The 14526-nt window shown below is 40.5% G+C and overlaps 1 protein-coding gene across 2 annotated transcripts in view; it reads left to right on the top strand.

Annotated features, from left to right (window-relative positions):
* LOC124170970 (mitochondrial 2-oxoglutarate/malate carrier protein-like) overlaps window positions 1-13503 on the top strand; it is a 32235-nt gene extending 18732 nt beyond the window's left edge. The window contains exons 4-7 of one of the 2 annotated variants that reach the window (XM_046550060.1): window positions 129-342; window positions 11309-11408; window positions 11488-11753; window positions 12342-13503. In XM_046550060.1, the coding sequence (XP_046406016.1) occupies window positions 129-342; window positions 11309-11408; window positions 11488-11719 (546 nt within the window). In that variant the 3' untranslated portion in view covers window positions 11720-11753; window positions 12342-13503. Of the gene's footprint in view, window positions 1-128; window positions 343-11308; window positions 11409-11487 lie in introns of both variants that reach the window. The other variant, XM_046550059.1, reaches the window with a different exon arrangement.
* Window positions 13504-14526: the final 1023 nt, after the last annotated feature.

Raw genomic sequence — 14526 nt, 5'->3', positions numbered from 1 at the left:
ATTCGAATTCGAGAAATCTACTATTCGACCCATCCCTAGTTTTTACTTCTTTGTTGAATGTGTATAGTGTGAATTGAGATGTAAACTGTAATGTTTGGTCATGGGTGAATCTTTGATCATTTTGACAGGTGGCCTTAATACGAATGACGGCTGATGGTCGTTTGCCTGCTACCGAAAGAAGAGGGTACAAGCATGTGGGGAATGCATTGGTCAGAATTGCTCAAGAGGAGGGTATAGTCACATTATGGAGAGGAGCTGTGCCAACAATGGGTCGTGCAATGGTCGTCAATGCAGCTCAACTAGCGTCATACTCGCAAGCAAAACAAGTTTTATTGGATTCAGGTTTGGCCTATGTTGAAAAAAATGTGAATTACTTCTGAAATGTGACAAAAATTGATTGAATTACTTCTGAAATTAAGTCATTAGGGTGATTCTTTTTATGGTATGCAACTTAGGTACAGATTCACATCACCTCGGTTTTGTTAGGAAACAAAATGGTTTTTTCTAAAGTGAATGATTTATGAAATATTTCACTTCGTTGCTTAAAAGTGTATGCATAATTTAACTTTACTTGACGAGAAGCATAGCATTAATGCTCTGTCATTGCATTAGTGGCAGATGGCCTGTTTCTAGAGTACCCCTTTTATTTTGCAAAATTTGGCCGGGATGGATGAGGCAATTGTTAAAAATTGTGAGGTCAATGCTATCAAGGCCCCAGACAGACTCCGGAAGCCCAGGGCGCCTTCAGTGCTTTCCATTTTCCTTGGACCCTGGAAGTAGGTGAACTATAAAATGAAAGAAAATGTGAGACCCCTGCTGTGGTTACAGCCCAAGTGTCTTTATTTTCGTACTGGTCAGCACTCTCAACATTGTAATCATGAAGATACATTAGGGATGGAGGTCCAAACTCACTCCCTTGTCGGTTTAGTTCTCACATTTCAACTCCGTGGTTTTCACATTTTAACTTTTAACACTGCATCCTGTGCTGTTTCTTACTGTTGTATGCCCCTTGGGGCCCTTAGATCACTTTGTGACTGAGACCCATTGTTAGCTAGTCCACCCCTCTACTTTGGGTACCTTCAAACCTAGCACTTGATTTGGACATTAGCAAAAATACTTATTGTGTACCTTTCAGGCATCAGGAAACTGACATACCAATTTAAATTTTGCTCTAAATGTAGTGGAATTCTTGACTTGGCCGTTCACAATCTTTCAAGTTAATTTTGTTGCAAAGGATTAATGATAAACACCTAAGTGCTTTGAGTTAATCCTTCGCAGCAGATTTTTTCTATAGAAGTATGATAGTGTTCATTTTGATCATTGTATGCCATGTCAGGTCATGCAGTGCATTTGTTTGTGCTGTGTATTTGGCATGTTGTCAGGTGTCATTAGTGGGGGGCAAGTGTTGAGCTGTCCATGCAGCACCCTCTGGTCTAGCTTTGCTCCCCTATCCTAACGAGAACTGCTGAGCATGATCAAGAGAGGCCAAATGAGCAGGGATTCATTGACCTCCCCAATGACCAGCCGACCTATACACAGTTTCCAGTGGAGAGGCTGGGTGGAGAGATTCTCCCAAAGAACACATGGCTTGTTTTTGACCTTATTATGTACATTGTTTCTTAGGAAAAGAAATAGAAAGACTGCCATTGCACCCTTTAAGTCTTTTTCTAACCTTTTCTTAAGTTGTCACAAAATTTTGATTTTGTTTTTGTCGTCGGTGAGTCCAGATATGGTGGGATGCTTTGCCACTGGACTTCACCATATCTATGCCTGCATGTAAGAGTTTACTTCAAGGCATAAACAGAAATTATTAACAAAGAATCTCAGGCTTTCCCAACGAATGGATCATAGAACGAGTTCTTGGCTTTCCTACTGAGTCCACAGCAATTTTCCGATACAGATCATCGCAAGGCAAATATGAACCGTCTCAGATTGACCACATACACTGACCAGGATATGAATTAGGTCCTTGCGAGAGCCTAATTGACCAGGTGTGAGGAAAATTAATATAAGGGGAAACCTCTATTAAGAGCCTGTCTACCCGACTTGTCCACCAAAAGATGTAGCGAGGACACTGAGGAAATACAATATAGAATCATTCCACAAACCTGTGATAAAAATGAATACAATCCTCAAATTGGCAAAGTAAGTCTGAGTCAAAGTAAGTCTATCATTCCCTCAGAGTGATACATTGGTTCGAACATTTTATCCACTGCGCAAAATATATTTGGTACTCGTTCTTTCTGATGCCTTGTAGCCCTGCCTTTGATTCTATTTTCACCTCTGGAATGTCATCAAAAACTTTCCCTTTTGTTGCCCTATTCATCCTGGGTGCAAAAGAAAGCACAAGATGCAAGATCTGATGAGTAGGGTGGGTGAGGAAGCGACGTCTTAACGGTTTATTTGCCCAAAATGGTGTGATCAGGAGTCAACAAGCGGGGGATGAATTTTGCCTTGATTTGGCTCATTTGCAAATCTTCAACTAAAATGCACAGCACAGAGCTGCACGCAAGACGAGATTGTTCAGTAAGTTCTGCCTCCATTCCTCGTACACAAGGGCACGTGATTTTTATGCATTTTCAACAGTCCTGGATGAGGAAGACCAGCCTGGGTGTTGAATGTCAGTGGCGTAGCCAGGAATTTCATTCGGGGGGGGCCAAAACCAGGGGGAAAATGTTTTGAAAAATTTGGTACTAAGTAATGGGTGTTAAACGAATTTTAGCACTTTTCATAATCGAAAAAACTTCATTTTTTCAAGGAATATTCTATAAATTCACGATTCTTCAATATGTTGTTTTATTTTTTGAAGGAAAATAATTGTTTTTTTATATTTTGGGGGGGGGGGGGTGTCCGGACCCCTGGACCCCCCCTGGCTACGCAAGTGTTGAATTTCTTTGATCGACATGTTGCAGCATTTGAATTGGGTAGTTTCCTTCATCAAAGAAAACGAAAGGCATTGATTGCGATTCATTACCCACCATTAGTGTATTCATAATATACAAATTATTTGGTTTTAGAAATACCGGTTTAGACGAATGGCAAGGGTCAATTTTATCCTCATTTGAAAAACGCCAGATTGCCGACCATGCGATGCCACTCCACGTGACGTCACAGGGACCTAGTTTCTACACGAGATGATAGGAGTTTTACCTCGTCTGAGATTACCAATGCATGCATGAGGCACAGAGCTCAGGGAAACATGTCTTAATAATCACTTATTAAAACTGGCTAAGGTCAGAAAGTTTTCTTCGTTTGATGAGGTATTAATAATCCTTATTTAAGCCTAGCGCCACCATCTGGTAGGGTACTCTGCTACCTGTTAGCATCCTGCGTCACATCAGTGCTCAGAGCCTCGCCCCAAAGTCACCTCAGTTGCGGCAGCGGGAACCAGAACGACGTCACACGGATTTTTTCCCGGCATTCATACTTTTACCTGTCGCGTTTTTGCGCGCTTGAAAATTTTCACTTTTCCTTTAATCGTGAAAAATAGATGTCGTCATTTAAAAATCTAAAATCGTGAAATACGTACTCCAGGAGTAATAACCTTTGGATTTAGTCAATAAAATAATAATAGGAAACCACCCTATTGTGAGTACATGCTACTCTTCACTTGAGTTATTTTCAAGGCATCTTCTTTGCTAGCCGTAGACAACATATCACTCACATCCAATGCACTATTACCGAGTAGAAAATAAAATTTTAACACCTCATGCTACTCTCAAATATCATCCATATCCAAAATCTAAGAGATTGAAAAACACTCAAGAGTGAAAACTGTCACATGGGTTCCCTACAATCTTCTGAAGCCATGCCATTTCACGCACTGACTCAGTAAGGGTGAATCCACACTCATCTAGCGGGAGAATCCCAAACCATAAAAGGGATGCACTGATCAAATTTCATTCCGGTTAATTTTGGGTCCCCCCTCGTAGCTCTAGTGATAGCTAGAGGTCTGTGAAAGTGGTTTTCTTTTTTGCTAAAATTCGTTTCTAAACCATGTGCTTTCGGTGTTATAGAAAATCTTGGCAGTGTTATTATAATGCTACAATTTTCCCACGTTTATAGGTGTTTTATTATTTTATGGTACACATTTCATTAATACTTATGCTTTTATGAAGCATTTTAATTAACTTTTAACACAATTTTGATTGATCTCTGCATTTCTTCCGGGTTTTCTTCCGCGTCAGATTGTTGGTTGACAACAGTTTCGCTGGCTATCCTGCCAGCGTCTTCAGGTCGAAGGTGTCGGCTGTCGGTTTCTGCCTCGCTTATATACGGTAGGCTGGATGGGAGCTGCACTGTGATTGGCTGTTTGACTGGGCGCTTCTATCTGATTGGCTCTCTCTTGGATTACTCTTTTCCACGCGCTGTGAAGGAAGTGTCCATCTTCTCTATTGAAATTCAATGGTGTTTTTTGAATTCCTATTGCTTCCCTGATTTGTCTTGGGAAGTATTGACACTCCTTAACTAAAAGTTTCTTTTCCTCAAATTTGATGTCGTGGCCAGGTTCTGACCATGCATGTTCGGCGATGGCAGAGAGCTGAAATTGTTTGTTTTTCGTCGCCCTTTGATGTTCTTTGATCCTCACATGCATGGAGCGGCAAGTTTCCCCTATGTAGGATTTCCCGCAGGAGCAAGGCACCTTGTATACCCCCTCGTACAATTCCTGAGGAATGATGTCCTTGGGCCCAGGGAGGAAGTCTCTTATCTTGGTCACACAGTTGTATCTGGTGACCACGTCATGCTTTTTTAATATTCTGGCGATCCTTTCTGACGTTCTAGCAATGAAAGGGATGATGACGTACAGCTTCCTTGACGATTCTGCCTCTCCATTGTCATCACTCTGGTTTTCTATGGTGGCCTTGCGTCGCTTTTCCTCTTCCTTTGTGGTCCTTTTAAGGACCAATTCTCTCCGATATCCATTTTTCTGGAGTGCCGTAGTAAGGTGCTTTATCTCCGTGGAGAGGGAGTTATCATCAGAGATATTATACGCTCTGTTGACCAATGTAGCCACTAGTGAGGCCTTCTGACTGGGATGATGGTGAGAAGCTGCATTTAGATATCGGTCGGTGTGCATAAGCTTTCTGTAGACAGCATGGCCGAGTCCCCCGTTGTCTTTTTTGGTCACGAGGACATCCAGAAAATTTAATGACTGCTCCTTCTCCATGTCCATAGTAAATTGGATTCCATGATGTTGTGAGTTCAGGTGTCGAAGGAACACTTGTAATAGGGTGGTTATTATTTTTTTATTGCCTAAATCGAAAGATTATTACTCCTGAAGTACGTTTTTCACGCTTTTAGATTTTTAAATGACGATATCTATTTTTCGCGATTAAATTAAAAGTGAAAAATTTCAAGCGCGCAAAAACGCGACGCGTAAGTAGGAACGCATTTCTGGTTCCCCCTCCTGCCTTGTGAGGTGACCTTGATCGAGGCTCTGAGCGCTGATAGGACGCAGGATGCCAGCGGGTAGCTGAGTACCTTGCTGAATGGTAGGGCTTGGCTTAAAAAAGGTTTATTAATACCTTATCAAACGAAGAAAACTTTCCGACCTTAGCCAGTTTTAATAGGTGATTCTTAAGACATGTTTCCCTGAGCTCTGTGCCTCATGCATGCATTGGTAACCTCAGACGATGTATAACTCCTATCCTCACGTGTAGAAACTAGGTCCCTGTGACGTCACGTGGAGATGAATCGCATGGGCGCCAATCTGGCCTTTTTCAAATGAGGATAAAATTTGACCCTTGCCATTTGTCTAAACCGGTATTTCAAAAACCAAATAATTTGTGTATTATGAATACACTAATGGTGGGCAACGAATCGCAATCAATGCCTTTCGTTTTCTTTGATGAAGGAAACTACCCTATTCCTGTACACCACCTTCTTTCAAATTCAAATCTTTTATTGCAAACTTTGCACAGTAATACTCTGTATTTCGTATAAAATCCTTCTGAGCTGAATTCACTTGCCCTGGTATGAACGGTATCACTAGCTTTTGGCATTTAAAAATTCCTTTCCTTCATTCGATATCTAAAGCTGGAACCATGATAAAAAAAAGTCCAACCGCAAAACACAACCTATCACGATGGTGTTTTCAAACTGAGTGCTGGGTAGCTACGGTATAACCTTAGTACTGTGTAACTTACAAATTGTCCAAAATGTTACATGTCGTGGGCTCCCTTTCGATACCCCTCACCCAGGTGTTGAGGGAAGGTAGGACAGCAGCTAGATACAACAAAATCGCTTAGCTTGATTACAGCTGTTGCCAATCGGTCAGGAAAGGCAGGGAAAGAAGTGCACATAACAAAACAATCGGATTCAAAGAAACTTGAAAAATTATTTCCCATTTATCGATCCTGAAACATCTATAATGAGACGCTTTTTAACCTGAAGAATTAGATATTAGATTTGGCCAATGTAGAAATGATTTTTTTTTGCATTTTAGCTCAGTCAGTGGAGAGCCTAATATCTGACGATCCATCCGCTAATAAGGAGAACCCCCTCTCCTCCTATCCTTTCTGTTTCTTCCTTCAGTTCCCCCAGCTGCAAGTGCTTTCAAATAACCATACGTATCTATGGATGTCTTTAAACGAATCGAATCGCGCTGTTGACGACTGCCGTGGTCACCACGGCGCCCATTTGTATCCGGCCCTCTCCTCCTATCCTTTCTGTTACTTCCTTCACTTCCCCCAGCTGCAAGTGCTTTGCGCTTTCAAATAACCATACGTATCTATGGATGTCTTTAAACGAATCGAATCGCGCTGTTGACGGCTGCCGTGGTCACCACGGCGCCCATTTGTATCCGGCCCGGCGGTGTGCGGTCTACGGTGTGAAATACAGGCAGTGCTACATTGAGGCCACTTTCTGACGAAACGACTTTTCGCCGGCTGCCGTTCACGTCACGACGCCGTGAAATTCAGCCCGCTTTCAGACGAGACTACTCTCTGCCACGCTGTGGGCCGTGACGTGAATGGCGGCCCGTTCCCAGCCAGCGGCCGTGTTTAAGTCAACGAAATTGTTACATTAGACCCACACTCAAGGTTTTCCTGCAACAAGTTATCCAATAACGCAGTCCAATGCGTCGCATGCCGGGTGCGTGAGCTTGTATTTCCGCTCTTCCGCGGCCGCGTTAAATTTCTTTCCGCACATTTTTAATTCATAATATCTAAATCTTCAGGTGAGAAAGCGCCCCATTCTAAATATTTCAGGATTTATACATGGGAATCGAAGAGAGAGGCTGTGATAAGTTTAACGGCAAATTCTGGCGTAGAAATCACTACAGTGCGCGATATTAAAAAATACGAAATTTCATTTTTATTTACCGATTTCGCGATATCGCGAAATTCACGGACCTCTAGTTATAGCTTTTCAGAGACCAAAAAAGTGATTGCTCGACACGGCATTTTCTGAATCACAAGGTCATCTGCCGTCCCTTTTTTCTTCGCTTCTTATATTGCTGTCCTTATTTAGAAGTGTCGTTCCATCAAAATCAAAGCAAAAAATTAAAAACCAAACGTGGAGTTGCAATTGTTGTCAGCAACTGTGCATTCTGATTGGCTGAAAGACAGTGGTAATGCAAAGGAATGTACCTGATGAGGAAAGGAATGGGATTTCCAACCCTGAAGCCTTTGAAGAAAATGATTGAGTGAAAATTTATTTTTTTCCCGTCTACTGTTTCAAATGCCACTGTCATTTGAGCAATCGCAGCAATCAATCAGAACGGATGGAATGGTGATCATGTTATTATGGCTTATGACTCACAACACCTGGAGTCTACCGAGTCCCATGCGAATGCGGTCACTCATACTTAGCGATGACTGGGCTAACAATAGAAAAATGCCTGCAAGGGCATGAGAGATGTGTCCGGATATTCCATCCAGAAAAGTCTGCAGTGGTGAAACATTCTTGATTTTTGGATGCAGAATATACTTCCAATAAATGACCATTCCCTGAAAAGGGAAAACGTACTGGAATTGTTTCATGAAAGAAGCTGTGGACATCAGTATGGAACCCAAAAGAGTCAACGGAGACATTTGAGCACCACGCAGAAACTAACGATGAAAAGCTTTGGAGAAAAGAGGAAATGAAACTGCTGAAAAACGAATCAATCAGAGCCAACCTGTCTTTGGATCTTTTCTATACAAACTGGAGAACTTTCTAGCTGCTCCATCACCGTGGAGACAATGGCAGCATTTGCCCTCTAGAAGTCAGAAAAAATCTACCCTTGGACCCAGTGTTAAACCCGAGAACTCTTCCCTCTGCAATTATTATTCTCAAATTTTTGATGGTATGATTCTTTTTATGCTCACTGTTGATCAAAATGACTGTACATGCTTCGGGTAATGTCCTAATCTATTTTCTGTCAGTAGATATAATATCTGTTCAAGATTACCATCTCTAAGTTTGTTAATGGTTCAGTATTTTCGTATGTTATCAAACACCAAAGGTGAGTGAGATTGTATCATGGTAACCCTTAAAGTTACTTATTTTTGAATTGGATGATTTGATTTGTTCAAAAACTGGTATGATATTATCACCCCTTGAGGTATTTGCTGCTAGTTGAGATTTCTCATATTTTTAAAAATATGTATTATAAGTAATATTTTTGTATTTTTTTAGTGATTTGATCAAGAAATTTTAATCTAAATTTTAAGGACAGAAAAGTGTGTATCATATAGGGCACTAGCTGTTTAGAATAAGGCCCAGCAGATATGGAGCGATTATTTTGTGACTACAGTTGCATCTGCAACCAGTTTCCAACTAAAACAAAACTTCTGTCTGCACCCAGGTGTACTGACAGAGGGCTGGTTGTGAATCAGTTGCACCTATTGTGCAATGGGTAGTGTTTATTTACTGCGGTATGTGTTGTTTTTAAGGCCCTGGCATGGCAATGTGGGCTTATTATGTCGGACTAAGGCGAAGTAGACTTTTTTTAAAACTATTATCTATACCAAAGACATTAGATAGTAGTTGTACGGAACTTCATACTTCTCCTCTTCTCCAACGACCATCATGTTGAGTTCTTGATCACTCATGTTAAGATTGACACTTAACGGCCGCCAAATGTGGTCATGTGCAACTGAAGTCTGCAATGATCTACAACTGCAGGCCCTCGATTGTTTGTGACTGGTTTCAGATTAGTTAGAGATTGTCAAAAATCAGTCATCATGTGCACCTCCTAGCTCCAATTCATTTTTGTCGAGGTCACAAAACAGTTGTGCAATCAACTGGTTTGCAACTGCAGTTGCATAACAGTCGCATTGTGTGCACTGGGCCTAGGGGCTAACTATAACTCCTTCGTAATCAGTCAAAAGATTTTCAGAAGTTCTTATTCAGAATGAAGTTCAAAGCCAGTGATTTCTTTGTGAAGAATATTTTAAAAGTTAAGCTGCTATTAGGGCTCTCCAGGAAGTGACAGACATTTTGAAATAAAAAATAAGAAAGGGAAGTTAACAACTTTTATCATGTTCATTTTGAAGTTAAACTCTTTGGCTATTTATTTCCATAATCCCCATTTAAATGGAGGCAATGTTCTTTACGTGGTAAAAAATTTTCAATGCCCTCTCTGCAGAAATCTGCCGTCAATGAGTTCAAACACTGGTTTGGGTACACCGGCATGCAGTTCAATGTCAGTATCAAATCCTTATGTAGCGAGCCACACCATCATTGCTGGGAGCAGGTGGTAGTCTCTGTAGTCCCTCACCACTAAAACTGGCCTGTACAGCAGATGATTGAAAACTTCTCATCCAAAACCATCCAAGAGCTTTTGGGTTTGATTGGCCATGGGTGTACGAGCGTTGTCTTGGAGAATCAAAACTTTCTTGTAGAGTATTCCCCAAGGCTTGTTTTGTATCACTTGTGTTAATTTTCTGAGTGATTATTCCTTGACCGTACACATGGTATATCTGGCGATAAATTTCAATTGGTTTGCAAATTTTTCCCAACAAAAATCTTATCAGAGCTTGTAGCACTTGACAACTGGCATGATATTCAGTTTTAGTGCTCATTATATACTATACTGTGTACAAATTACGATGAGAACAATGCACAAGATATCCTGGCTGGTTGCGTACGGAGTGTAGAAACACTGACGCCAAGATAGAGGTGCTATTATCTGCTCATTTTATCTCTGCGGGTCAGCTTTCGTGAGATCCCGGACACTATCGGAGGGCCTCGCTGTAGGGGAAGGGGTAGTACCGAGATAGAGAGAGAGCAGGAGCGACCTTAACGCTGCCAAATGTACACAGGCACCCTAGTGTCCCACTGAAAAGGTGTGACTTATACGTGGCCACAGATATTTTGGGCCTGGCGGCGAAACAATGCATACAATGTATAGCTACTTATTTAGAGGGGATTGAGGATAATCCCATCTCAGAAGCCAGGATATTGTCCGCTAAATGCGAGACCGCTGGTGAAAGTCATACAAAGCATAACATTCTGATAAATGGGGATTGCAAGGTAATTCGTGAGGATGCAAAAAGAATGGAGAAAAGTAGCACGACGGGTATTTTATTAAATAATTTATTTTGTAACTTATTGCTGGAGTGGTGTGGCTAATAAATCAACCTCCTCGTCTTCCCTCCCGTCAGTGTCCATATTTTCGGAGTCACTTTCGGAGCCTTCAATAAACATGCTCGGATGTTACTCTTTTAAATCAGAGGTATACAAAACTGTATAGGTTGTAATGCCCAAAAGTAAATATTGAGTTGAGGAAAAGGGTGAGGGTTTGGTAATAAAGGGATCGGAAAAGTACTGAGAGGGAATAGGTGGAGGGAGGGAGTCGGTGCTGATGGGAATGCAAAAGGTGAATAAAAATTTTCTGGAAAGGTGATGGAAAAGGATTGAAGTGGAAGAATAAGGAACAGTAAGTTATAAGTTGGATTTAAATGGAAGAATCGAAGAGCACCGAGAGAACGCGCAAGATTTGGCAACACAGCTAGCAGATTCACGAAGTTGACACAACGGAGGTCTGAGAGCGACTGAAATTCTGAAGTGCTAGGCCACGCCTACTGTCTGCTAATTGGGAGAGGGAAAGTCACGTGTAGATAAACTTTCCCTCCTCTCACCCCAACTCGGTTAAGCCACACCAGCTCACCCGCAAAGATAAAGTGAACAGACCTTAGTCACGCCCACTGCCACACCATGACAAAGCGTCTGTTGCTTCCTGGACAGCCCCTGTGTAAATGATAGCTTTTCCATGTTTTTGGTGATTGTAGATGATTGGTAGACTCAAAAAATAAACTTGATTTGTGGTAATATTACCATTCAATACCTATATGATGGAATTGTCATGTGTTCAACATTACAGGTTACTTTCGGGATAATGTCATGTGTCATTTTGTGGCAAGCATGATATCGGGACTTGTAACTACTGCTGCATCCATGCCTGTTGACATTGCCAAGACGAGGTAAGTCATTGATTAGAAGTAAGTCTTCATATCTTTTAGCGAATCTTCCTATAATAATGCAATTCACTTTTCCGTCTAGAGTGCAGAATATGAGAATGATTGATGGGAGACCGGAGTATAGTGGAGCTGGAGATGTACTCATCAAGGTGGTGAAAAGAGAAGGGATCTTTGCTCTCTGGAAGGGATTCACTCCTTATTATGCCAGGCTGGGCCCTCATACTGTTCTCACATTCATATTTTTAGAGCAAATGAACTCTTTGTATCGCGTCCATATCTTAGGAGATACTTCAGGAAAAGGAAGTGGACTCTGAATCTTTGAAAGAATTAGAAGTGATAAGTTTTCAGGTAGGAATTATAGGGGTTGCATAGGGGTTGTGACAACTTATGAGGTTATTTTGCATCAGGAGCATAGAGATTTCATTGCTATCCCTCATTTCTTGTGCCTTGATGAATGGGGTACTTCTACAATGTCACTTGCTTATTATATTTTTTTATTTTGGGCTTTCCAAGTACACACTATGGATGACCATGTGCACATGAAATGTGTGCAGTATGTACTTTACAGTTCCTAGGCTTTATTATCAAATGAAATAGTGTTTCCTTTATTTTTCCATGCTTTTATATCAGAAATGTGTATTTCTGTATGTTTATTTCACCCAATTATTTTTTTAATTCCATAGCTTTTAAAGATGCATGAAAGTAATACTCATGGATTTATATTTTTATTAATTTTCTGCTTTTTCAATTTTTTCTCTGCGTTATTTGGAGAGATACTGGTGCTACTTTTTTCATTCAACCAAAGTACATACATACTTAATGGAATGGAGATGCGGCAATAATACTCATGCTAATGTTGTCCTCTTGTCATTTTTGCTGGGCTTTGAGTAGCAGTCTCTCTAAGTTATGCTTATGCCTTTCCTCTTTTGTCCCTAGCTACAGTATATATGGAGGAACAATGTCTTGTCCCCATTATGGTGATCCTGTGGATTTCAGCTTGGTGAATTAGTCACGTGCACTTTACGTGGGGAAAAATGGCCTTTGGTTAGGAATTTGACCACAAACCTTTTAGGCCTTCAACACTAACAGGTCAACGAGGTCTATGTTGCCCTGAGGCCACAATTCTTCCCAATTCAAGTTCAAATTTTTTGTAGAGTGTGATTGAACTTCTACTCGACTACACCCATGTCTCGTATAACGCAAATTCGTATAGCGCAAAGACCCCAAGGAACGCATCCCTTGCGCTATACGAGGCATGGGTGTATCTTCTTTTGCTACTTTGGATCCTCATATCTCAATTGTAAAAATATTGATGATAATATGCAAGTGTTGTCTAAGTTAATTTATATTAATTAAACTGTTTCTGCTGAACAAGCACAAAATATGTGCGAAAGGATTTATATTTTTTTACACTCTGTTCCACTTCTGCAGCTTAGAATTATTCTGCTCTCCGTGCCAATGTATGCAATGTAACTTCAGGGTTCCATAACTATGCTTAGACTGAATTATGCCCAAATACATTTTGTAAATTGACAATTTTTACTCTTCACTGGAAGCATTTCTCAAGTTGTGTACTAAGATCCAGAAGTTTCTTTAAGTCATATTATTCAGGGTTGCAGTGCCTTTATTTCAACGAATAAGACCAATTTTATACACCATTAAGTCAATTTCACTTTTTTCTCATAAACCAGCTGTTTTACTTTTGCTCTGAAATAAATGCTGTTAAGGTTTTTATTTAGATAGCATTAGTATTTCACCTAAGATAGGAAATCTTGCTGTGATTTTGTCTGTGAATCCAATGTCAGGGAAAGTGATTTGAGTCGAGTGTGAAGTGATCTCAAGGGATGTGGAACAGAGTGTAAATACATGGAACTGGTGTCAATGGAAGACTGGTGGCATAATTGATTGATTGCTGGTGGGCATGAAAAATTAGCACTGCCGTTAGTAATGTACGAAGTTGTAGGTTGGCCAGTTGCTGTTACTGAATTTTTGAAGTGGTAATGCCTTCATGTTGTCATTTAACATTGTAAAATATGTTGTGTTCATTTTGTTAAAAAAAATGTATAGTTTATTGATGTACAGAAAAAGGATAGAATTGCATGAGCATTTTTATTTGACTGTTATTCTGTTATATATATTATATATATACATATATATGTAATATATATATTTCATTGTTGTCATGAAATTTTTCAAATGGAAGTAATATTTTGAAATCACCAGTGTTTCTTTTAGTTTCCATTCATGAAAAAATCCTTCTTAAAATCAAGTGCACAATAATATATTTTTCCTTGGTCATGCAATAACTAAATTAGGCTAACAATAGTTAAACGACAATTTGCACCTATTTAACCTGCTCATGCCCTCATACATTAGGAAAATTCATAATTGTGAATTTTCCTAATTTAGGGTATATGATAATGCAGGTACTGTTGAAACCAGCAAAAGACCCTCAGAGGCAGATAAATTTCACTAACAGCGAACACAATTACACTGAACACTACACTGTTAAAGTGAGAACGCTGTATGATTTAAGTGATACATAGTTGGATGTGAAAATGGCAATGGGCAGATGTTTTAGTGTTAATGGAAATAGATTATTCGTGGAATCGACTATCAATGGAATCCATAATTGATAGGTTGAAATCACGGGCTGGAGCCCAAAATTCAGGTTTTGGGGACATGAGAATTACATCCCACTGAGATAAAGATCTCATTTTTATCCATCACCTCAGTTGATTAAAAAGCACATGTAAAATCATATTTCATGAATCATTTTTCATTAGAAAACAAAACATAGGCTGTAGTGGCAGATCCAAGGTAGTGACGAGGGGGAGGCTAGCCAAGGAGCCTCCGAGCAAGGATAACGTCGGAGCAGTGGTGGGGGCTCTACCAACATCACTGCCACTTGAGACGCCTGCCCTTAAGGGGGGCTAGGTCCCACCACTCCATCCGAGACTCACCGTTTTATCAAGCTCCATGTTGGTAGGCTTTCCCACTTCCACTCCAACAGTGTTTTTTTATGTGACACTATCACGTGGACTACCTTTTGTCTGGCTCCTGCCCTTTGACCTATCTGGCATGGGTGGCTCTTTCAGGAATAATTGCAAATTAATCCTGC

Source organism: Ischnura elegans, chromosome X (assembly GCF_921293095.1).
Source record: "Ischnura elegans chromosome X, ioIscEleg1.1, whole genome shotgun sequence".
In the NCBI taxonomy this organism is placed as follows: Eukaryota; Metazoa; Arthropoda; class Insecta; order Odonata; family Coenagrionidae; genus Ischnura; species Ischnura elegans.
This window is presented reverse-complemented; position numbering and strand designations above follow the sequence as displayed.